The sequence below is a fragment of the Hemiscyllium ocellatum genome, chromosome 8 (genome assembly GCF_020745735.1).
Source record: "Hemiscyllium ocellatum isolate sHemOce1 chromosome 8, sHemOce1.pat.X.cur, whole genome shotgun sequence".
Taxonomy (NCBI): domain Eukaryota; kingdom Metazoa; phylum Chordata; class Chondrichthyes; order Orectolobiformes; family Hemiscylliidae; genus Hemiscyllium; species Hemiscyllium ocellatum.
In genome coordinates, this window is record NC_083408.1 from 25643963 (window position 1) to 25668540 (window position 24578).

The 24578-nt window shown below is 43.6% G+C and overlaps 1 protein-coding gene across 1 annotated transcript; it reads left to right on the forward strand.

Annotated features, from left to right (window-relative positions):
- Nucleotides 1–5993: 5993 nt before the first annotated feature.
- Nucleotides 5994–12419, forward strand: LOC132817804 (zinc finger protein 234-like). Its single transcript, XM_060828297.1, has 2 exons — nucleotides 5994–6195; nucleotides 7298–12419. Exon 2 carries the CDS (start codon nucleotides 7406–7408, stop codon nucleotides 8804–8806), a length of 1401 nt encoding a protein of 466 aa, XP_060684280.1. The 5' UTR covers nucleotides 5994–6195; nucleotides 7298–7405; the 3' UTR covers nucleotides 8807–12419.
- The last annotated feature ends 12159 nt before the right edge of the window (nucleotides 12420–24578 follow it).

Genomic DNA, 24578 nt, shown 5'->3' on the forward strand with positions numbered 1-24578 from the left:
CATCTGGATATTCTGGAGTGGAACTGCTCGTCCTGGGAGCAGATATGGTGGAGGAATTGGGAGTATGGGATTGCATTTTTGCAAGGGGGGGGTGGGAGGCGGTGTAATCAAGGTAGCTATGGGAGTCAGTGGGTTTGTCAATGCTGAGTTGGTTGGCAGAGATGGAGACAGAGAGGTCTAGGAAGAGGAGGAGGTGTCAGAGATGGTCCACGTTAATTTGATGTCAGGGTGGACGATGTGGGTGAAGTGGATGGACTGTTTGAGTTCCTCGTGGGAGCATGGAGCAGCACCAATACAGTGATGTAACAGAGGAAAAAGTGGGGGATGGTGCCAGTATAGCTGAGGTAGACGGACTGTTCCAGGTACCCTACCAAGAGGTAGGCATAGTTCGGACCCATGTGGGTATCCATGGGCATCCATCTGATTTGTAGGAAGTGGGAGGATTGAAAGGAAAATATTGTTAAGGGAGAGTACCAGTTCTGCCAAGCAAATGAGCACGTCAGTGGAGGGGCATTGGTTGGGTTTGCAGGAGAGGAAGAAACTAAGGACCTTAAGACCCTCCTCATGGGGGATACAGAGACTGAATATCCATGGTGAAGATGAGGCATGGTGGGGGGGGGGTCCAGGGAACTGAAAGTCATGGAGAAGGTAAATGGCATGGGTAGTGTCCCGAATGTAGGTGGGGAGTTCCTGGACCAAAGGGGATAGGACTGAGTCAAGATGAGAGGAGATGAGTTCAGTAGGGCAGGAGCAGGCAGAGACAACCGGTTGACTGGGGCAGTCAGGTTTTTGTATTTTAGGGCAAAGATAGGAATAGGCGGTGTGGGGTTGGGGGCCTATGACATTGGAGGCTGTGGATGGGAGATCTGAGGCAATGAGCTTGTGGATGGTCTTGGAGATGATGGTTTGGTGGTGACAGGTGGGCTCATGGTCGAGGGGGCAGTAGGAGGAGGTGTCAGTGAATTGGGAGTGTGGTTTCAGTGAGGTTGTGTTTGGTGCACCAAACTACCACTGGGCCTCCCTTGTCACCTGGTTTAACGATGAAGTTGGGGTTAGAAGTTGAAGGGGTGATGTTGAAGTGGGTGAGTGGATGGAGAGATTGAGGCTGATTATTGTCATGACAGCAGTTGGAGATGAAACAGTCAAGGGAGGGTAAGAAGCCAGCACGGGGTGCCCAGGAGGATGGAGTTTGTTGGAGGCAGAGGAAGGTGTCTTCAGAGGGTGGGTGGAATTCACGTTCAAAGAAGTAGGCATAGAGGTGGAGGAAAAAGTGTTCGACATTTAGATGTGTGCAAAACTTATTGATATATAGGTGTACTGGAATGAAGGTGTGTCTTTTGCTGAGGACTGACCATTCATCCTTAGTGAGGGGGAGGTCTGGGGGAATGGTAAATACCTGGCAGGGCTTAGGGCTAGGGCTGAGTGTTGAACTGGTGTTGGGAGTTGGGGTGGAGATTGTCTCTGGGATGAGTATGTGTGTGGGATCATGCGATTAGCAGTGATGTCAGTGGTTGCGTGATTGGTGGCATCAGCATAAGTGGTGACTTTGGCGGAAGCGACATTGTCAGTGGCATTCACAGCACTGGTGTGTCTATGGGAGCGACATGGTAGGAAGCAGAGGTACAGGTAGTGTGTTCAACATTTAGAAAGTTGTCATTGTCTCCATTCTCCCGACTAAGATGCTATATCTCACATTTTATTTCACCTGTGCCATCTTTGTCCAGTTCCTTCACCTAAATTGTTAATGTATAACATGAATAGTTATGGCCCCAACACTGTGTCCTACAGAAAGACCCATTTATTCTCAAACTCTGTCATCTGTAGTCAGCCAATCCTCTATCTATGCCAGTACTTTGCCCCTGATATAATCTGCTGTTATCATATTTAACAGCTCCAGTGTGGCACGCAGTTCAAGACAAAAAACAAAGCAAATTACAGCATGGGTACAGGCCCTTTGGCCCTCCATGCCTGCGATCCAGATCCTCTGTCTAAACCTGTTGCCTACATTTTGAAGGATCTGTATTCCTCTATTCCCTGCCCATTCATGTATTTGTCTAGATACATTTCAAATGATGCTGTTGTGCCTTCCTCTAACATCTCCACTGCCAACGCGTTCCAGGCACAACTACACTCTGCACAAAGAACTTTCCACACATATCTCCCTTAAACTTTTCCCCTCTCACCTTGAACTTGTGACCCCTAGTAATGGAGTACCCCACTCTGGGAAAATGCTTCTTGCTGTCCAACCTGTCTATGCCTCTCATGATTTTGTAGACCTCAATCAGATCCCCCTCAACCCCTCTCTCTAATGAAAGTAATCCTAATCTACTCAACCTCTTCCATACCTAATGCCCTCCATAACAGGCAACATCCTGACAAAAACAGCTACATAAAAACAAGGACTGCAGATGCTGGAAACCAGAGGATAGATTAGAGTGGTGTTGGAAAATCACAGCAGATCAGGCAGCATCCGAGGAACAGGAAAATCGACATTTCAGGCAAAAGCCCTTCATCGGCTCTATTCCTGATGAAGGGCTTTTGCCCAAAACATTAATTTCCCTGCTCCTCGGATGTTGCCTGACGTGCTGTACTTTTCCAACACCACTCTAATCTAGACCCAACACCCTGGTGCGCCTCCTCTGCACCCTCTCCAAAGAATCTACAGCCTTTTGGTAATGTGGTGACCAGAAGTATTCCAAATGTGGCCGAATCAAAGTCTCATACAACTGTAACATGATCTGCCAACTCTTGTATTCAATACATCCAATGAAGAAAAACATGTCGTGTGCGTTTTTTGCCACTCTATCAACCTGCTTTGTCACCTTCAGGGTACAATGGACCTGAACTCTCAGATCTCTCTGTACATCAATATTCCCAGGGCACTTCCCTTTATTGTATAGTTCGCTGTTGAACTGGATCTTCCAAAGTGCATCACCTCGCATTTGCCTGGATTGAACTCCATCTGCCATTTCTCCAATCTATCTATATTCTGCTGCATTCTCAGACAGCCCTCTTCACTATCTGCTATTCCACCAATCTTAGTGTAATCTGCAAACTTGCTAATCAAACCACCTATAACTTCCTCCAGGTCATATATGTATATTACAAACAACAGTTCCCTGTGGAACACCACTGGTCACAGTTCTTTATTTTGAGAAACTCCTTTCCATTACTATGTCTCCTGTTGCCCAGTCAGTTTTCTAACAATCTAGTTAGTACACTCTGTTCAATTCCTTCACCATTTCTTTGCTTCCCATTACTACCTCTCCAGCCCCATTTTCCAGGTGTCCAATGTTTTGTCTTACCTCTTTACATATGAAGATCTCTTTCAGTACTCTTTTGTGTTACTAGCTTGCTCATATTTCATCTTCTCCATGTTGCTTTTTTAGTTGTCCTCTGCTGGTGTTTAAACTCCTCCCATTCCTCTGACTTCCCACCGATCTTCACCACATTGTATGCCTTTTGTTTTTATTCTCTCCTTGACTTCCCTTGTTTTTCTAACGAACTTGTTCAAAGATAAAAATCACACAACACCAACAGGTTTAATTGGAAGCACATTAGCTTTCGGAGCGACGCTCCTCCATCAAGTGATAATGGAGGGCTCAATCCGAACACAGAATGTATAGCAAGAATTTTATTGTGATGTAACTGCAATTATACATTGAAAAATTGATTGTCTGTTAAGCCTTTCATCTGTTAGAATACAGTGATAGTTTCATTTCTTTCATGTGTAAATCACAAAACCTTTTTTAAAAAAAGTTGCATTCTCGGGTTAGCTGTTAACAATGGTGATAGCTAGACAATATGTTGAAGGTGTTGGCCCCCTGTGTTCTCTGTCCATGTTTAGATTGATTCTAATCTAAAAAGTGAGATAACGGAGTTTTACATAAATTCATGCAGTTTTTGAGCAAAGCACAATGTAACCCTGCAAGTACAAATTCATCCCACAAAATATATGTGTGCATGTGGGTCTTTATCTGTCTGGTTTGGGGGTTGTGAGTGTGAGGAAGTGTGTGTGTGTAGTGAATGCAGAGTGTCTTAAGTCTGTGAGGGGGTGCATGTGTGAGTATGGGAGTGTGTGTATGCGTGTATAGGAGTGTCTGTCTGTGTGCAGGAGTATCTGTGAGTGTGTATAGTGCAATGGTGGTCACCAGTAATGTGACATGAACCCAAGGTCCCGGTTGAGGCCCTCCCGATGGGTACCGAACTTGGCTATCAGCCTCTGCCCGGCTGTTAACATTGTTAACAGCTAAACCGAGAATGCAACATTTAAAAAAAAGGTTTTGTGATTTACACATGAAAGAAATGAAACTATCACTGTATTCTAACAGATGAAAGGCTTAACAGGCAATCCAGTTACATCATAATAAAATTCGTGCTATAAATTCTGTGTTCGGATTGAGCCCTCCATTATCACCTGATGAAGGAGCGTCGCTCCGAAAGCTAGTGTGCTTCCAATTAAACCTGTTTGACTATAACCTGGTGTGTGATTTTTAACTTTTTACACCCCAGTCCAAGACCGGCATCTCCAAATCTTGTTCAAAGATGTTGCACCAAGTGGGAACTAAGCCCAGGTCTTTTGGTCCAAGAGTAGGAACATTCCTACCTCGTCACAAGACAATCCCCTTGATTTCATTTTTGGGATGGATTGCATCGTTGTGCCTGTAAAATGTTTCTGGGGCACAGCTGGTGAGCTGCACCTGAACCAAACTTTGCCAATGGGAGGAAGGGGCGGAGCTGGAAGACCGAGCAGAGGCGGTCCTCCGACCAATTAGAGTGAGTGAGGGGGCGGGGCCGGAGGATTGACGGGGAGTGCACGCTTCTGAAATGGTCAGAGAGGGAAGAAGCAGAATGTTTGACAAATTCCGAATATTGTCATGACGTCGTGGAGCACTAAATCTCCCATTAAATCAATGGGACATTTTAAGAAATAATTGAGGTGCAGCTCATGATAATTTATGTATTTCAAATTAATTTACAGAAGTCGAATAAGAAACTTCGTTTAAGGCCCGCAGAACAATTGTGAATGGCGATCCTTTTTACCGAACATTCCTTGTTGACATGATCTGGAGGTGCCAGTGCTGGACTGGGGTGGACAAAATTAAAAATCACACAACACTAGATGATAGTCCAACAGGTGTATTTGGAAGCACTAGCTTTCTAAGCGCTGCTTCTTCATGTGGTTGTCAAGTTACATTCTCAAGGTATTAACAGTATCAGCTCAGCTAATGCATTGAAGATGTGAGGTTAAAGTTTGTCTGTGTCCCAGTGTTGGGTCGGATTGATTCTGTTTCTAAAATGGGACTTACTGAAACTTACATGGATTTGTGCAGTTTTTGAGCAAAATAAAATGTAATTCTGCAAGTACAAATTCACCCCCCAAACTTGCAGGTGTGTGCGTGCAGGGGAGACTGAGTGTCTGTGAGTGTAATGGGGTATAAGTCTGAGAAGGTGTGTGTGTGGGGGGGGGGGTGATGTAAGTGTGAGCGTTTGAGAGAGCTCACACATACACCACTCACACGCAACTCCTCACAGACTTATACCCCAATTCACATACACGTACACACACAAACACCCCCACATGCACACACCCTAAATGAGCTGATATGGCACCTATAGTTGAAGATATCTTGAGAATGTAACTTTTTAAAATGTTCTGGGATTTATATATTAAAGAACCGAAACTAACGTAATCATTCTAAAAGATGAAACAATCTAAATTTCTTTAATATTACATCTTATGACACTGCAACCTTGTTGCTATAAATCCTGTGTTTTATGAATCTGCTCCACAGACACCTGATGAAAAAGCTGCGCTTCTAAAGCTAGTGCTTCCAAATAAACCTGTTGGAATATAACCTGGCGTTATGTGATTTTTAACCCTGTTGACATGAATACTGTATTCTCAACGCACGCACCAACCGGCTCAAACGCAAGCGCAGTTCGGTTTGTATGTGGAGCATGCGCAGTTTAATGTTGATGGGGTGGGGGGGACTGTGAAAGCCACTGAGCCGTTTTCACCGATGGCTGCGATCGGCGGCAGAGGGAGGAGGAGTAGAGCCGTTATGTGAGAGCGTGACTGGGACAAAGGAACAGCGATATCTCGTCAACGCCTTGTGTCGGTTGCAAGACCCGAATAAGACTGTCCGGGCCCCGCGTTAGGAGATCCGGTCTTTGTCCAAGGCAGGGGCCCAGGTATACGACCGCAAGTTGTTTTTTGTTTGAGGGACCAGGGATTGCGGGCTTCAGGCCTGCCATTCTTCTCGGGCGAGAGCGCGTGCGCGTGCGCGACCATCCTAGTGAGCGAATGCTGTGACGTAACTGAACAAGGGTCGGTGTGAGGAGGCAAGTGGGGGAGTAACCTCAACTACAGGGAGGGTGATTGTGGGGTCTGATAGCATCAATAAGTCTACAGACCATAATGGAATGGATGAGTTAAGAAGCACGTCATTTGAGAATGGGGTGAAGTTGGTGATATATCGAAGTGAACATAGGTAGTTTTACTGATGATTATGGCTGGAATCTCAAACAAAAACAATTTACTGGAAAAAAAGCTCAGCGGGTCTGAAGCATCTGTGAAGAGAAATCAAAGTTGACTTTTTTGATTTCTGTTCACAGATGCCGCTGAGCTTTTCCAGCAACTTCTTCCTTTGTTTCTGATTTGCAGCATCCGCAGTTTGGTTTTGGTTGGGATCTCAGTTCGGGATGCCAAGGTTCTGAACAGTTTGTTTCAGCCCCAGTTAGATGCCAGAGAGGGGAATTCACACTGCTAAGGAATGGAGTTAGTAGGAGGGATTGAAGGCATTAACTTTCATCCTCCTAATATTTGATCAAAGGAAGTCTGTTCCTCCAGTAATGAATGTCAAACAGGTCAGGATGGTGCATCTTGGAGGATAACTTGATGGTAATGGCAAGTATTTAGATGTACTAGCCTGAACCTTTGAGATGGTGAAACTCCTGTCAAATATCTGGATAAGTTTAGATATATGGACACCCCTTTCTTTGATTCATGCCTCTCCAACTTCCTCCCCATATCTCTCTCTTTTCTCTGTCACTCTGCACCATAAACGTGCTACTGACTTGTGCAGACCTGAGCAGATGTGGCAGGCTAATTCCCAAATTGTTATTAGTTCAGCCTCTGTTCAATTTCTATGACAATCCACCAGCTTTGTTGGTCACTTTTCCAAAATGCCACCTCCCCACATATTACCAGATTCACTCATATAATTTCATAACCTGAATTTATGTCTTTGTGGCTTGTCTCTCATTCCATTTTTCTATTTATGTCAATTAACAGGGTATGCAAAATAGAGGATTTGAGGTCAGGATACTGAAACCAACATCACACTGTGATCTGATGGAGTCACCCAATCTATCATAACTAGACTATCAACAGATTTTAAACATGGAAGGAGAAAGCATTTCTCACAGTGAGGAGAACAGTTACACATGTTCAGGATGCAAAAAAGGCTTCAGCCAATCAACTGGTCTCAAGAACCACAAATGCAGTCACACTGGGGAGAAACCATGGAAGTGTGGTTACTGTGAGAAAGGATTCAGTCACTGCTCTGCACTCGAAATTCACCAACGTGTTCACACTGGAGAGCGGCCATTCATTTGCTCCCTTTGTGGGAGGCGATTTACTCAGTTATCCACCCTGCTGAAACACCAGAGAGTTCACAGTGAGGAGAGACCTTTTAAATGTCCAGACTGTGATAAGTACTTTAAAAGTTCCAGTGATCTGATGTCCCATCGGCGTGTTCACACTGAGGAGAGACCTTTTAAATGTCCAGACTGTGGGAAGTGCTACAAAAGTTCCAGTGAGCTGATGTCCCATCGGCGTGTCCACACTGAGGAGAGACGGTTTAGGTGCTCTGACTGTGGGGCTGGTTTCAAGTGGTCATCTCAGCTCACTGTTCACCAGCGCATTCACACGGGGGAGAGGCCATTCACCTGCTCTGAATGTGGAATTGGATTCACTCAATCATCCCATCTCAAGTCACATCAGCAGGTTCACACTGAGGAGAGACCTTTTAAATGTACAGACTGTGGGAAGTGCTTTAAAAGTTCCCATTATTTGCAGTCCCATAAACGTGTTCATACTGATGAGAGACCTTTTAAATGCTCAGAGTGTGGGAAGTGCTTTAAAGGTTCCAGGGAGTTGATTGTCCATCACCGTGTTCACACTGATGAGAGACCATTCAGGTGCTCTCACTGTGGGAATGGATTCAAGAGATCATCTCAACTCACTCTACACCAGCGTCTTCACACTGGGGAGAGATCATTCATCTGCTCTGAGTGTGGGCAGGTATTCTATCGGTTCTCCACCCTGTTGAAGCATCAGCGAGTTCATTCTGGGGAGAAGCCATTCACTTGTACTGAGTGTGGGAAAGGATTTTGTGAGGCTTGCCATCTCAAAGCACACCAGCGAATTCACACTGAGGAGAGACCCTTCAAATGTCCAGATTGTACGAGGAGTTATAAAAGCTCCAGGGAGCTGAAGTTACACCAACGTGTTCACACTGATGACAGACCATTCAGGTGCTCTCAGTGTGGGACTGGCTTCAAGTGGTCATCTCGTCTCACCGTACATCAGCGCACTCATACCGGAGAGAGACCGTTCACCTGCTCCGACTGTGGGAAGGGATTCACTCAGAAAATTCACCTGATGACACACCAGCGAGTTCACACTGGGGAAAGACCTTTTAAATGCACACACTGCGGGAAGTGCTATGTAAGATCCTGGGACCTGATACGCCATCAACATGTTCACTCCAATGAGATGCCTGTTAAATGTCCAGAATGACACAAGTGTTTTAAAAATTCTGGGGAATTGATGCTACAGTGCAATGAGAGACTGCTCAGTGCCCTTACTATGGGACTGGATTCCGATGATCATCCCAACTCACTGTTCACCAGCAGATTCACATGGGAGAAAGGCCATTCATCTGCATTGAATGTGGGAAAGGATTCCCTCAGAAATCCCACCTCACTGGCACACTGCTGAGATAGTAGCAAGTTTACGAGTGATTTCAGGATATTTTTCTGTTAATTACATTCAGGATAAAGCATGTTAAAACATCTAGCTCAGCTTTATGTGAGAATACTAGGGGTAAAGAGAAATGTTTGGATGTTACATTGAACTCATGTCTGCTGAAGCTATTTAATATCCCTGAAAATTCCTTTGAATAAAGATCAGAAACTAGATGTCCATGTAAATGAGCTATAAGTAAAAATAGATGACTTCGTTTTCCATACTGTCTGGGAGATGCTACTCAGCCCGAATGCTGTGGAGGATGAATTTCTGCAGTTTGTACTGAAGCATTTCTGAAGTAGAACATTGAAGGATCAAAAAAGAAACAGATTGTTTTAGATTTAGTATTCTGTAAAGTGAAACTGTAATTGATAACTTTACTGTTAAGGGGCCTTTGTTGAATAGAGACCATAATGTGGATTTTTTAATCAAGTTTGAAAATGATATAGTTCATTCTGGAATTGAGATCACCAACCTGAATAATGTAAACTATGAAGATTGGAATGGCAAGTTGGCTTGATGGATTGGAAAAATACACAAAATGGTTTGAAATTACACAGTAACGAGGATTTGAAAATTTATTGCATGGTTTACAACAATTAAGCATTTCCTGAAGACAGTAGGAAAAAATAAATCAGCTATGGCTGACAAAAGAACTGAAAGATTATATTAGATAAAAGGTAGTGGTTTTGAAGGTCGCATGAAAAAGTGATGAACCAGGGGATTGGGTGTAATTTTTAAACTAACAATCGATTGCCAAGAAGGTAATGAAAGGGGAAAGAGAAGATATATGGAAGCACACAAGGAGCATAAAGGTGGACTCTAAAAGTTGCTTAGTTACATGAATGCAAAAAATGCCAAAGCCTCCCAATTGGCTCCCCAATAGTTGCAGAAGTGTGCAGCATCTACAATGTATAGTGCAGTAACTCACCAAGGCTCCTCCGACAGAACTTTCTCACAGCCTCTCACCCAGAAAGACCAAAACAATCAATAGATGGGAATACCACTTATTGCAACTTTGCTCTCAAGCCATACTCCATCATAACTTGGGCCAAATTATCTTCCTTTCATCATCACTGGGTCAAGAGTATGGACCTAACACTACTGTCAATGACCTGATACTGCAAGGACTGCAAACATTCAAGAAGTCAGATTACCATCATCTTTCTGTGGGCAATTAGGGTTGGGCAATAAATGCTGGCAGTGCCAGCAACATCACATCCTGTGAATGAATCAAAAAATGAGAGGTGTGATACTTCACTGAGCATTTGTAAAGGATGTTGCAGGGGAAATGGATTAAACTGCTGTTTATGTTAAGGTCTTTCAAAGTAGTTATACATACAGAAACTTCTACTCTTTTGTGCAATAAACATGTGTTGTTTATTGAAAGAAAATTGGTAGCATCGTGTGAATATGTTCAGTAATTCACCGCCATCCTCTCCAAATTTCAAACATAAAGCTTATGATCTACCAAGCCAAATTTCACTCGGAAATCCAACCTATCCAGTATTACCATCTAGTGGGGTCATAACATTTGGAAAATAAAGGCAATTTCATTGAAACTTACAAGATCCTTACAGCGTGGATTTCCTCCTTAGCAGTTGAATCCATAATCAGGTGACATTTTCTCAGAAATAAGGTATACATTAGGGTGAGGCAAATCTTTTCACTCAAAGGGTGGTGAATCTTTGGAATTTTCAACTAGGGGTTCATGGAATCTCAGCCATTGAGGACAAATCAACAGTTTTCTGGAGGTGAATGACAATAGGAATACTGCAGGAAAGAAAGACCAGCCATGAGGTCAATTGGTGGAGCAGGCTCAGAGGCTGAATGGTCCATTCCTGTTCCACATTGAAGGCTTTCACAATTTCTTCCATCTTCAAGTCTAACGACAATTGAGGAACTGTTAACTTTGTGACTCAATGAGACCATCTGATCAGTTCCCTCCAATGCTTATCTTGTCCATTTGACCAAGCTCTAAGTCCCTCAACCTGATACCCTGGGTGTCCTTCAAGGATCAGTGGTAGGCCCTTCAAATTTCTCATCCATTCAAAATCAGTGTTACTTTAAACACATACCCCAGGGGGGCAGTATGGTGGCTCAGTGGTTAGCACTGCTGCCTCACAGCTCCAGGGTCCTAGGTTTGATTCCAGCCTTGAGTGACTGTGTGGCGTTTGCACAGTCTTCTCCGTCTGCGTGGGTTTCCTCCAGGTGCTCCAGTTTCCTCCCACAGACCAAAGATGTGCAGGTTAGATTGGCCATGCTAAATTACCCATAGTGTTAGGTGCAATAGTCAGAGGGAAAATGGGTCTGGGTGGGTTACTCTTCAGAGGATCGGTGTGGACGTGTTGGGCTGAAGGGCCTGTTTCCACACTGTAGGGAATCTAATCTAATCAAAAGAAAAAGAAACATTTTGCTCCATTTCACCATCATCCATCTCCATTCCTCCACTGTTGCATAAATATCAGTTTGAGTGCTGCACATACAGTAACAGATGAGCAGAAATTTCCTCCAAATAAAAATTAAGGCCCAAAGCAATGGTCTTCAGTCTCTGCTACCGATTCTGGGAAATGTCTAAGGCTCAACCAGACAATTTGTTAAATTTGACCTCAAAATGAGTTTCTGATTGCATTTCATGTTGCATATTATTTGTCTTCAAGCATTCAGGATTAAAGAGTGATTTTATCCAGGTGAGGAAATATTTTAGGAATTTTTATCTACATTGGTAGAAACTGTTTCCACTGCAGGATGGTTGGTAACACAACTTTAAGTGGCAAAAGTCCAGGTAAGGATGAAGGAAGATGATTTTACTCAGTGAATTGGGATGATCCATTTGGGATCATCTGCATATCCAGTGGAAGCAGATTCAACAGTAACTTTCAAAAGTGACTGACATCTCCCCAAAAAGGAAAAGTTCCCGATGTGAGGAAGAAGGTGGTTGGGAGTGGGACAGATTGTCAGCATCTCAGAGACATTTCACAACGGCCACCTTCTTCAGATGAATCAGGATTTACAGGTGCACAATCTTTATCTGAAATGTTTGGGACCAACTGGTTTTTGGAATTCAGAATTTTTTGAATTTCAGAATAAGTGACAGTTTGATGGTGAAATTTAAAAAAAATCTTAGCAGACAGCAGGCGCACTGTGAGTGAAACAGGCCCTGAAACAGAATTGAGGCCTGCCAGTGCTGGGCCAAGGTGCCACATGTTGTATCTGAGTGACACATATCAAGTGGGTGTGGAGTTGGGTTAACAGTTTGAATGCCAAACAACCTTGTTAATGAGAAAAAAAATCTTCACAAGAAAACCTTCGGATTTCGGAGCTTTTAGGATTTTGGGATTTCGAATAAAGGGTTGTCTACCTGTAGTTATTTACAGAATTCCCGTGGGAGGTTAGAAATGTAGTTTCTGCAGGTGGGGGAGGGGGTGTTGTGAAGGGAGGGAAGGGGAACATTATACAAACAGTCACAGAATTCTTGTAGCATGTAGCATACTTAAGGCTAAGACTTTAATGAATATAGAGGGTCTTTTAAAGAAAATAGTTTTAAGCTAGGAAATAACTATGAAGGATTGTAGCTGACTACAAAAAGAAGCAGCAGGGGCATTTCACATTCAAGCTTATAGTATGATTAGAGAAACTGGACAAAAGAACAAGCTGTAACAAACAAGGAACAAAGAATGCAGACATACAAGGTCAGCAGGATGGCCAGATAAGAAAATAACTAGAGAAAAAAAGTAAGTGAGGTAATCGGCTTATTTTAGGATGGGAAAAGGGAAGCTTGATTCCGCAACTTGTAAACGGAATAAGAAAGCTAACATGCTTTGTTTTTGCATGTATTTCTGCTTGATTGTAGAAGCGTCCGGTACTTGAAAGGCTGTAATAAATTGTTCTTGTTTCCAAGGCTTTGTCTCAGGCTGATTTGTGAGTGAGTTCTGTTCTCACAGTTGGGGGCCTCATTCCGGGATTCAGAACTCAGACCGCTCGACACTCTTGGGACGATGGGGGAGGTGCACCTCACCGATTTCGGTGAACTCCAACTCCCTTGCTTGTCATTTGTGGTTTGGGCGAGTATGATCCGGACTGGGAGAACCTCGAAACAAGGTGGGCAGACGCGGCGGGTTCAGTTGGGCAACTCTTGTGCACAAGACCCGGGTAGGAAAAGTCTTAAAGGATATATCCGGGCGACCAGGGAAAGCGGTATTTACCGCAAGAATTGCCGCGGAACAGGACGCACCGAAATGACCAGGTAACTCTGCGCACAGACCAAGGTAAGAAAGAGACCTTTAAGTATTGTCTTGGTAGTCGGGACGTACGAAAGTACAGGGAATTGGCGATATATAAAATAAAGCATATGTCAATGGAAAATAGCCCGTAGCTGAAGGGCTACTGAGGGCGCACTTCGTAACTAACTTATGGCCAGACGTCCAGAAAAATATTCAAAAGCTAGAGAGTTGTTGCAGGAAGCTCAAAGTGAGTGTCTGTGTGTGTGTGTGTGTGTGTGTGTGTATGTGAATGTGAGAGAGAGAGAGAAAGAAAAGTGCTGTACAGCTGGTAGAAAGTTTAACCCTTTGTGATTCGGTTTGAATGCACATTTGTTTGTTGGTGATTGAATGTTAACAGCTGAAGTCTCAAAAAGCATAAAACTGGCCAGATTAATTAAATTTGCAATAATGGGAGGCAAGGAGAGTTGTCTGTGTAACGATCGATCTGCAAGTAACATGAAAGGGGGATATATCCCGCCCTACAGTCCTTTGGGGAAAATGTTGGCTAATTGGGAACACAACTCCCGGACGCGGGAGAAAGATAAGGCTACAATGATAAACTATTGTTTCATTTGGACGAGAGAAAGTATTAAGGCGCCTGGTATTTTTTGGCCCAAATATGGGTCCGATGAGGATTGGCTGTGTCAAGATCTTAATATATATGACAATCGAAAAGTACTGTACAGTCAAAAAGAGTCCGATTATGCGGCTTGTTGGATAGGGAGTTCAGGAGTAAAATGATGTCCCATGAATATGGAGGAATCAGGGAAAGAACAGAAAAAAGAATGAACAAGGGAAGCCACAATGGGATCCCTTAATGTGTTTGCCACCCCCATATACTACTCCCCGGAATGAGCCTACAGCTCCCGAAATAGAACAGAGTCCAGACACAGAAAGGGGAACGGACTCTGAACTAAAAGATGCAGAACCTAGGGGGCTCAGAATCACTCAAGCCACCACACGTAAAGGAGGGACAGAGATAATGGAAAATGTAAAATTATGTCCCTTATGAGAGGTTCCGATTGGGGAAGGTACAATCGGATATGTAAACGTTCCCTTAACTAGCAGTGAAGTTAGGGTCTTTAAAAAGGAAATGAAAAGTTTAATAGAGGATCCGGTTGGACTAGCCGAACAATTAGATCTATTCCTTGGGCCTAATTTATATACCTGGGGAGAACTGATGGCAATTTTAGGAACATTATTTTCAGGTATGATTAGGAGAGCGGCTTTATAGGAATGGGAAAAGAAGCACCCAGTTGGGGAAGAAGGGGCCCCAGCAGAACAGAAATTCCCAAATTTTGACCCTCATTGGGAAAATAATGACAGAGAAGATAGGGTTCTATGAAAAATGGTAATATTAGGAATTAAAGAGGCTGCACCTAGATCATAAAACTTTGTTGAGGCCTTTGACGTACAACAAGAGAAGATTGAAACCCCTTCTGCACTTCTTAAAAGGCTCAAGGAGGCCATAAGGAGGTATTCGGGAATGGATCCCCATAATTCGATAGCACAGGGACTCTTAAAGGTCCAGTTTGTAACTAAATCATGGCCAGACATACAAAAGAAATTACAGAAATTCGATGGACGGAGTGAAAGACAGATGGAAGGACTGTTATGTGAGGCACAGAAAGTGTATGTGAAAAGGGGAAGACAAGAAGCAGAAACAGAAAGCTAAAATGATGGTGGCGGCAGTAGAAGAAATAACAAAAAGGAGACTGGGATCAGGGAATAACAGGAAGGATAGGGGAGGACACGAAAGACAAAGGTCAGACACCCGGGAAAGGAGGCAACAGGCAGGGTTTTACCATTCCGGGAAAGTGGGGCATTTTAAACGGGAATGCCCGGAATTAGCACGAGAAAGGGAAGCCGTTTCCCTAATGACCTTAGATGAAGATTAGGGGAGTCAGGGGTTCCTTCTTCCTGGGACCCACCAGGAACCCTTGATAAATTTAAAGGTGTGACCTGAAGGGGAGGAGGCAGAATTTTTGGTGGACACGGGAACATCCCTAAGTTTTAGACCTACCAGTGTTAAATTGACTAACAAGAATCTCAGGGTTTCTGGAGTAAAAGGCGAGGAATTCTTGGTGCCTATTTTTGAGCCAACCTAATTAGAGGAAATGATGAGGAAGTGACAGGACAATTACCAACTGTAGAGTTCAATGATAAGTTTTTAAAGAACTATATTGTGGCGCTTGGCTCTTCTTTGTCTGTCCTTAGGAAGAAGGGTGTTTTGACCCAGACACCTCCACTTGAGTTCGCAGTACATCGGATACGACCGGGTGATTGGGTCCTGATAAAGACCTGGAAAGATACCAAACTGCACCCAAGCTGGGAGGGACCTTTCCTAAAATGTAAAATGTAAGATTGTGAATTTCATCGCCAAAAGGCGTAAGAGGGCAGAACATAAGAAAATGAATTAAAGGAGACTTAATAAGTGCAGAAACAACAGTTAGAGAAAAAGAAAAAGAGGGAATTGTGGGAGATTAGAAATGTAGTTTCTGCAGGTGGGGGAGGGGGTGTTGAGAAGGGATGGAAGGGGAACATTATACAAACGGTCATGGAATTCTTGTAGCATGTAGCTTAAGGCTAAGACTTTAATGAATATAGAGGGTCTTTTAAAGAAAATAGTTTTAAGCTAGGAAATAACTATGAAGAGTTGTAGCTGACCACAAAAAGAAGCAGCAGGGGCATTTCACAATAAAGCTTATAGTGTGATAAGAGAAACTGAATAAAAGAACAAGCTGTAACAAACAAGGAACAAAGAATGCAGACATACAAGGACAGCAGGATGGTCAGATAAGAAAATAACTAGAGAGAAAAAAAACAAGTGAGGTAATCGGCTTATGATAGGATGGGAAAAGGGAAGCGTGATTCCGCAACTTGCAAACTGAATAAGAATGCTTACATGTTTTGTTTTCGTGCGCATTTCTGCTTGGTTGCAGAAGCATCTGGTACTTGCAAGGCTGTAATAAATTGTTCTTGTTTCCAAGGCTTTGTCTCAGGCTGATTTGTGAGTGAGTTCTGTTTCTCATATTAATAATTAGTTGCTTCTTCTTTCAATAATTGGGAAATAATTTCACCAAAGATCACCTCTAATTTGTAAAATAAAATTATTGTAATTAATGATTAGAACTCTATTACATCAAAGTCACTTGCTGAATAATCTCAATGTTATTTCATTAATAATTTAAGTGCAAAAGTATTCATAATCTGTTGTTAATACCGCAGCTGCCTCCCCTTCCCCCACTGATCAGTAATTCTCAAACCACTCCCCACCCCCCCCAAAAAATTAATGTTGTGTGACACAGACTCTGAGGCATTACGAGGAGTCATACTGGAAAATTTTGGGAAGCAGTGATTTAATAAAATTCCTATCTTGATATTAAATGCACTGTGAGACCTGCAGTGCCTTCACACAGTACAGAGAACAGCTGTCCCTGTGTATTATAGAGAACAACAGTCGATGTGGTACTCTGGAGGAAGTCACAGAGACCGAAAAGCAACCCTCCAATACCATGTCCTACCTACCCCTTCACTGCAACCCCACCTGGTGACCCACCAGGCCACGATTACTCACACTGTCCAGGACCTCATTACCTCTGATGATCTATCCTTCACCACTTCCAAGCTCTTCGTCCCCCAGCCCTACCTGGTCCCCATGATCCACAAGACAAATTACCCTGGATGACCCACTATCCCTGCATGTTCTTACCCCACCAAATTCATTTGTAATCATAGAATCTCTACAGTGTGGAAACAGGCCCTTTGTCCCAACAGGTCCACACTGACACTCCGAAGAGTATCCCACCAAAACCCCTTGTTAGTGGGTGAACATTTTGGTGATGGTGGCCACAATTCTGTGACTTTCATCTTGGTTATGGAGAGAGATAGGTGCGCACAACAGGGTAGGTTTTACAATTGGGGGAAGGGAAATTACGATGCTGTAAGACAGGATTTGAGGAGCATAAGTTGGGAGCATAGGCTGTCAGGGAAGGATGTGGTGGAAATGTGGAACTTTTTCAAGGAGCAGATACGACGTGTCCTTGATATGTATGTACCTATCAGGCAGGAAAGAAATGGTCGTGTGAGGGAGCCTTGGTTGACGAGGGAGGTTGAATGTCTAGTAAAGAGGAAGAAGGAGGCTTACATAAGGTTGAGGAAACAGGGTTCAGACAGAGCAGTGGAGGGATACAGGATAGCCAGAAGGGAACTGAAGAAAGGGATTAGGAGAGCTAAGAGAGGGCATGAAAAATCCTTGGTGGATAGGATCAAGGATAACCCCAAGGCATTTTATGCGTATGTGAGAAACATGAGAATGATGAGAACGAGGGTAGGTCCGATCAAGGACAGTAGTAGGAGATTGTGTATTGAGTCGGAAGAGATAGGAGAGGTCTTGAATGAGTACTTTTCTTCAGTATTTACGAGCGAGAGGGACCGTATTGTTGAAGAGGAGGGTGTGAAACGGACTGGTAAGCTAGAAGAGATACTTGTTAGGAAGGAAGATGTGTTGGACATTTTGAACAACTTGAGGATAGACAAGTCCCCCGGGCCTGATGGGATATATCCTAGGATTATGTGGGAAGCAAGAGAGGAAATTGCAGTACCGTTGGCAATGATCTTTTCGTCTTCACTGTCAACGGGGGTGGTACCAGGGGACTGGAGAGTAGCGAATGTTGTGCCCCTGTTCAAAAAAGGGAATAGGGATAACCCTGAGAATTACAGGCCAGTTAGTCTTACTTCTGTGGTAGGCAAAGTAATGGAAAGGGTACTGAGGGATAGGATTTATGAGTATCTGGAAAGACACTGCTTGATTAGGGACAGCCAGTACGGATTTGTGAAGGGTAAGTCTTGCCTTACAAGTCATATTGAATTCTTTGAGGAGGTGACCAAGCATGTGGATGAGGGTAGAGCAGTGGATGTAGTGTACATGGATTTTAGTAAGGCATTTGATAAGGTTCCCCATGGTAGGCTTATGCGGAAAGTCAGGAGGCATGGGATAGAGGGAAATTTGGCCAATTGGATAGAAAACTGGCTAACTGGTTGAAGTCAGAGAGTGGTGGTAGATGGTAAATATTCAGCCTGGAGCCCAGTTACAAGTGGAGTTCCGCAGGGATCAGTTCTGGGTCCTCTGTTGTTTGTAATTTTTATTAATGACTTGGATGAGGGAGTCGAAGGGTGGGTCAGTAAATTTGCAGATGATACAAAGATTGGTGGAGTTGTGGACAGTGAGGAGGGCTGTTGTTGGCTGCAAAGGGACTTAGATATGATGCAGAGCTGGGCTGAGGAGTGGCAGATGGAGTTCAACCCTGCCAAGTGTGAGGTTGTCCATTTTGGAAGAACAAATAAGAATGCAGAATGCAGGGTTAACAGTAGGGTTCTTAGTCAGGTGGAGGAACAGAGGGTTCTTGGGGTCTATGTACATAGATCTTTGAAAGTTGCCACTCAGGTGGATAGAGCTTGTAAGAAGGCCTATGGTGTATTAGCGTTCATTAGCAGAGGGATTGAATTCAAGAGTCGTGAAGTGGTGTTGCAGCTGTACAGGACTTTGGTTAGTCCACATTTGGAGTACTGTGTGCAGTTCTGGTCGTCTCACTTTAGGAAAGATGTGGAAGCTTTGGAGAGGGTGCAGAGAAGATTTACCAGGATGTTGCCTGGAATGGAGAATAGGTCGTACGAGAATAGATTGAGAGTTCTCGGCTTTTTCTCGTTGGAACAGCGAAGGATGAGGGGTGACTTGATAGAGGTTTATAAGATGATCAGAGGAATAGATAGAGTAGACAGTCAGAAACTTTTTCCCCGGGTACAACAGAGTGTTACAAGGGAACATAAATTTAAGGTGAAGGGTGGAAGATATAGGGGAGATGTCGGGGTGGGTTCTTTACCCAGAGAGTGGTGGGGGCATGGAATGCGCTGCCCGTGGGAGTGGTAGAGTCAGAATCATTGGCGACCTTTAAGCGGCAATTGGATAGGTACATGGATGGGTGCTTAATCTAGGATAGATGTTCGGCACAACATCGTGGGCCGAAGGGCCTGTTCTGTGCTGTATTGTTCTATGTTCTATGTTATAAAACCCATTCCCCAAAACCTGTTACACTACTTTAGCCAGGTAAAAAAATCAAGGGCTGCAGATGGTCAATTAACCTAATGTGCATATCTTTGGATTGTAGGAGGAAACCCCGCAGACACAAGGAGAACGTGCAAACTCCACACAGAAGGCGCCCGAGACAGGAATTGAATCTAGGTTCCTGGTGCTGTGAGGCAGCAGTGCTAACCACTGAGCCACTGTGCCATGCTTATTTCTGCCTATCTCAACTCCATCCTCTCCCCCTTGGTCCAGACGCATTCCACCTACATCCAGGACACTACCCACACCTGTCAACTCTTCAGTAACTTCCAATTCCCTGGCCCCCAGTGCTTTATCTTCATTATGAATGTGCAATCCTTATATATATTGTATATATACAAGGATGACATTCAGGCCCTCAGCTTCATCCTCTCCAATAGACCCATCCAGTCCCCTTCCATCAATATCATCCTCTGCCTCGCCGAACTAGCTCACATCCTCAATAACTTTTCCTTCAACTCTTCCCATTTCCTCCAAATTCAGGAGATGGCCATGGGCATTCGCATGGGCCAAGCTATTCCTGCCTGTTTGTCAGCTACATCGAACAGTCAACTATATATACAGGCGCTGTCCCCCAACTCTTTTGCGGTGAAATTAATGACTGTTCGATTCTGACCCTGAAACGAAACTCGGTACTATCAAAAACTTTGTAATTAACGGTCAGATGCTGTCAATTATAATGGATTCTTATTACCTCTTGCAAGCGGGGCAGACACAGAGTAAAAAAATCTTTGCTGACTTGAGAGTTGAAAAGGACACTAGAGAGAGAGAGAGAGAGAGAGAGAGAGAGAGAGAGACCATTTAGTGCTGAAGCTGTTGAAGCCAGTAGAAAATTAACTCTTAGGGCTTATCTGCTATGGATTGAATTTAATTGCATTTTGGGACTTTATGATGATATTGAGTAGCCAGTATCAGTTATTAAATGCAAACTCTGTAAAAGGTAATATTGATGAAGCCTTAACTTACTTGCTGTTCTTGCAGACCACTCTACAGACCTTACAAACTGCCACAAGTCAATTCTAACTAGTCAGATTTTATGTCTTATTTGAATTTGAATCACAAACTTGAAAAGAAGGTATGTTTAATTTGAGACTAATAAATCATTTTAAATACAACCTTACAGTAACCTTTCAGCCTCACGTACAGGATGATTCTGTACTTAAAATAAGAAGCAGGAAGTGGCTCCCAGCTTAAAATTATTTGAAACCTAACATTGAAGAGATTCTCACACAATCTGTCGGGAAGCCATTTTATGGTCACAAGTTTGCCCTCCTTGCTAAGGAGCCATTTTGTAAAATCAATTATATCAGACATGTGAGCTGTGCAAGATTACCTTATGACATCTCACACTTAATTCAGACTGGTACTTCATTATAGGAACTTATCTCACTAGCAGACGCCAAACTTGGCTGGATTTCCTTTTCTCACCTGATGGATAGCTCAAGGCCTTTAAGAGTGATCAATCAAGCGCACACAGACCTATCAATTAACTTTTCTTCCTTACGAACTGTTATCTGTCTAATTAAGAATATGCAATGTTTTTGTAAACTTTTGTATAAAGGAGGCCACTTTGTAAGAGTACATCGGAGTAGCCTGCCGAGGCACTGGAAGAGCCGGTACTCTACTCTTCTAGGTTATGTTAGGTAGAAGTAGCACTCAGACAAATGTGAGATAGAAGTAACACTAAAATGTTAGATAGAAGTAGCTCTCAGGCTGATGTGGCCAGGGGGCCCCAGAGAGGAAAAAACAGACACGAGGTCTGAGGAAGATAATTGAACCAGTGGAAAAGTACTGAAAGAGCAGTAAAACTTGAAAAAACAGAACAAAGGGGCCATCTGGTACATAGCAAGTTGAGCTAACTGATAGCCGAATAAGGCATGTTAGAACACTGATAAGAGACTGGGGCCAATGGCAAACTATAGAACCGACCATTACCAAATAAGGGAACGGTGCAGGAATAAGGGGGGTATAAGAATAGACAACTTAGAACAAAGGATTAGAACGCCTTCTCCAGCAAGCCCGATACCTTGCTGTAACTCGATTCTCTCTCGAATAAAGCAGTCTGTTTCTTAGAATCTGACCCGGTGTCTCATTCCTCCGAAACGAACACGGGGACGGTAGAACCGTCCTGACAGATGGTGACCCCTGACGTGCGGAGGGAACGGAGACACGCTTGTTGGCAGGGGTTGAGAGCCGCCGGGCGGCCGGCCATTCTGAACTGGGTCTGGGGACGCCCTTTGCATGAAGGTCTCCAGTAGACATTGACCACTCTAAATTAGTAGTTGTTCCAACGTCTCGAATACCTTTGCCAACCTAAATTGCAGACGTGAGTAGACGACAGAGAATCGCTTTGTTCTAAATGCGAGTCCTTTAGGTGTGTTGGTCATCCCGGAAAAGCCGGAGGTATTGGACACGGTGAGTTTCTTTTTATTTGTTGCTTTCTATAGTGAGAAGAGTGAGTCCTCTAGGTGTGCATTGAAACAGCCCTGCAATTTGAAAGTCCGAGAGTGGATGAATTCTCCAGGTGTGCGTTGAAACACCCCTGCAATTCCAAAAGTCCTGGAGACGGTGAGTTATTTATTTTTGGTCTCTTATGGTTATAAAAGCGAATCCTCTAGGTGTGCATTGAAACAGCCCTGCAATTGGAAAGTCCTAGAGTGGATGAATTCTCCAGGTGTGCGTTGGAACACCCCTGCAATTTTAAATTCCTGGAGATGCTGAGGCATATGTTTATAGTCTCCTATCGTTAGACAAGTGAACCGTCTAGGTGTGCGTTGGAACATCACTGCAGATCGAAAGTCCTGGAATCGGTGAGTAATATTTTTTCATTCACTTTCTCTCCTGGTGGTGAGTTGGTGATTTCTCCAGGTGTGCGTGGCAACAACTTTGCAATTTCAAAGTCCTGGAGGTAGGAGGCGGGGTGATTGTGTCTTACGGACCGCACGGCTCCCGGAACGGGAGTTTGGTCGGGGGATAGTGTAAGACGCGGGTACTGGGGTTACGGGAGTATAAACCCACGCGCTGATGGACTTGGGGACTGGGAAGCTTCCACTGCGCTGACATAATAACGGACGCAACGGTACGAGGGGACAGCGTATTACCTAACGGGACGGTTAGATCGGGTGGTTGACGGGATTTTTTATAACGGTCGGTGACCTTTGAGATTGACACAGATGTTGATTGAGAGGTTTAATTACGGGCCCCCTAAACTGGTGGCTATGCGCCCAACACCCAGGAGTGCCGTGGTGGAGAGAGAGACAAAGACAGAGGACAGGGGACAGAGACAGACACAGAGTTCCGGACAGAGCGACTGTGTGTGTATGAGAGGGAGTCTGTTTATGAGAAAGATAGAGTCTCTGAGTGTGTAAAAATCTGTGTGTGTGTGTAAGTATTTCTGTGTTTGTAAAGGTCTGTGGGAGAGAACAGAGAGAGAGAGAGAGAGAGACAGTGCGAGACACTAACAAAGGACTGCTCGGCCAGCAGACAGTTTAACACTTTGTGTTCCGGCTTAAATTCATCTGCTTGTTAGTGAATGAATGTCTGAGTGCTATCACCTAGAGCTTGAGTCCCTGGACTTTTTTTTGAACGTGATTTTTTTTATGAATGCTTAACATGATTTTTTCAGGTTGGAGATTTTATTGAGATTGAGTGGAGATGGGAAAGATTAGTTGGTAACTGATATTGATATAACTGATATAATAATCTGAGTGGGTCTGTGGAATTAAGAAATTGTGTGTCATATCCCAAGGAGAGAGAGAATGCGAATGCTGCTGAGCACTAGCAGACCGTGTCTGTGAGAGAGATAGATAGAGAGAGTAGGGCAGCACGTTTGAAGTAAACATTTCGGGAGTACAGCCTGCAAAGACTTTAACCCTTCGTGAACTGATTCAGATGCATCTGTTTGTTTGGTGATTATTTTCTTAGTTTTGTTTCTAGAGCCTGAGTTCCAGGACTGCTGTTTAAAGTGATTTCTTTTTATGTGAACTTAACATGATTTTTTGAGGCTAATAACTTCTGTTCTTCTATGAGTCATGACTCCCTAACTACTTTTTCTTACTAATCTCTTTTATTTTTACATAAAAGCAATATATGAAGGACAGAAGTACATAAGAAAACTAATTTTGGATCTAAACTAGGGTACTAAATCTGGGTGATTACAGTGGATTTCAAAATTGGGAACTGTATGCATTTTACATTTTAAATATTAAACACTGAATACATGGACGTAAATATATAAATATGTTTACAAGTTAAGAACAGGCCTTAAAGTTAGTCAAGCATGAATTGATAAATTGGTGTTTGAGCATATGGGAAGATAGGAACATTGGAAAATTTCTGAAAAGAAAGAAACAGGGAAGAACATAACAACTTGTCCATTTCGGGAAGTGTTGATAGGGGACAAGGAGATTGGGTTTGTGTGTGACCCCCTCGCCAGTGGGGAGGTCGGAACATTTAAAAGGAAATGACGATCCTGGTTGAGAATCCGATAGGATTGTCAGAACAAGTTAATTTATTTTTGAGGCCCAGTCTGTATTTGTGGGCTGAGTTAATGTCTATTTTGAATATACTATTTACTGCGGGAGAAAGGAGACTTATATGGGGATGCTGGATAGGGAAAGATACGGAAGATAGAAGGGTGGAGTGGGATAAAACCATTAAATGAATTGTTAGGAGGGGCACAGAAAGTGTTTGTAAAGAGAGAAATGACGAGTGACAGGAGCAGAACGCGTAAATGATGGTAGCTGCGGTTGATGAGGTAATTAGGAGAAGAATGCAACCAAAAGTGAGCAACCGGAGCAGCGAGTGATAGCATGTGGGGCAGAGAAGAAAGGGGATAGGGAGAGATGCTCTTAGCAGAGAAAGGAGGGGTCTGCACTATGTTTGGTGAAATGTGTTATACTTCAATAGCGAACAATACGGGCCCAGATGGGAAACTCACTAAAACGCTAAGGAAACTGCGTGCTCTGGCCGCTGAACTGAAGCTGCAGTCAGGGGTCAGTAATCCTGTTATAGATTGGTTGAGTAAAACATTCGGGAAGTGGGGAAGTATGTTGGGACAGTTAGCCCTGGGCCTGAGCATTTCTGTTGCTATTTTTATTATTTGTGGTTGCTGTTGTATCCCCTGTCTCAGGACCCTTATGACCCGGACTATCGACCG

Bases quoted from the DNA above. Each gene is read 5' to 3' on its own strand.
- LOC132817804 (XM_060828297.1), top strand. From the start codon at position 7,406: ATGGAAGGAGAAAGCATTTCTCACAGTGAGGAGAACAGTTACACATGT.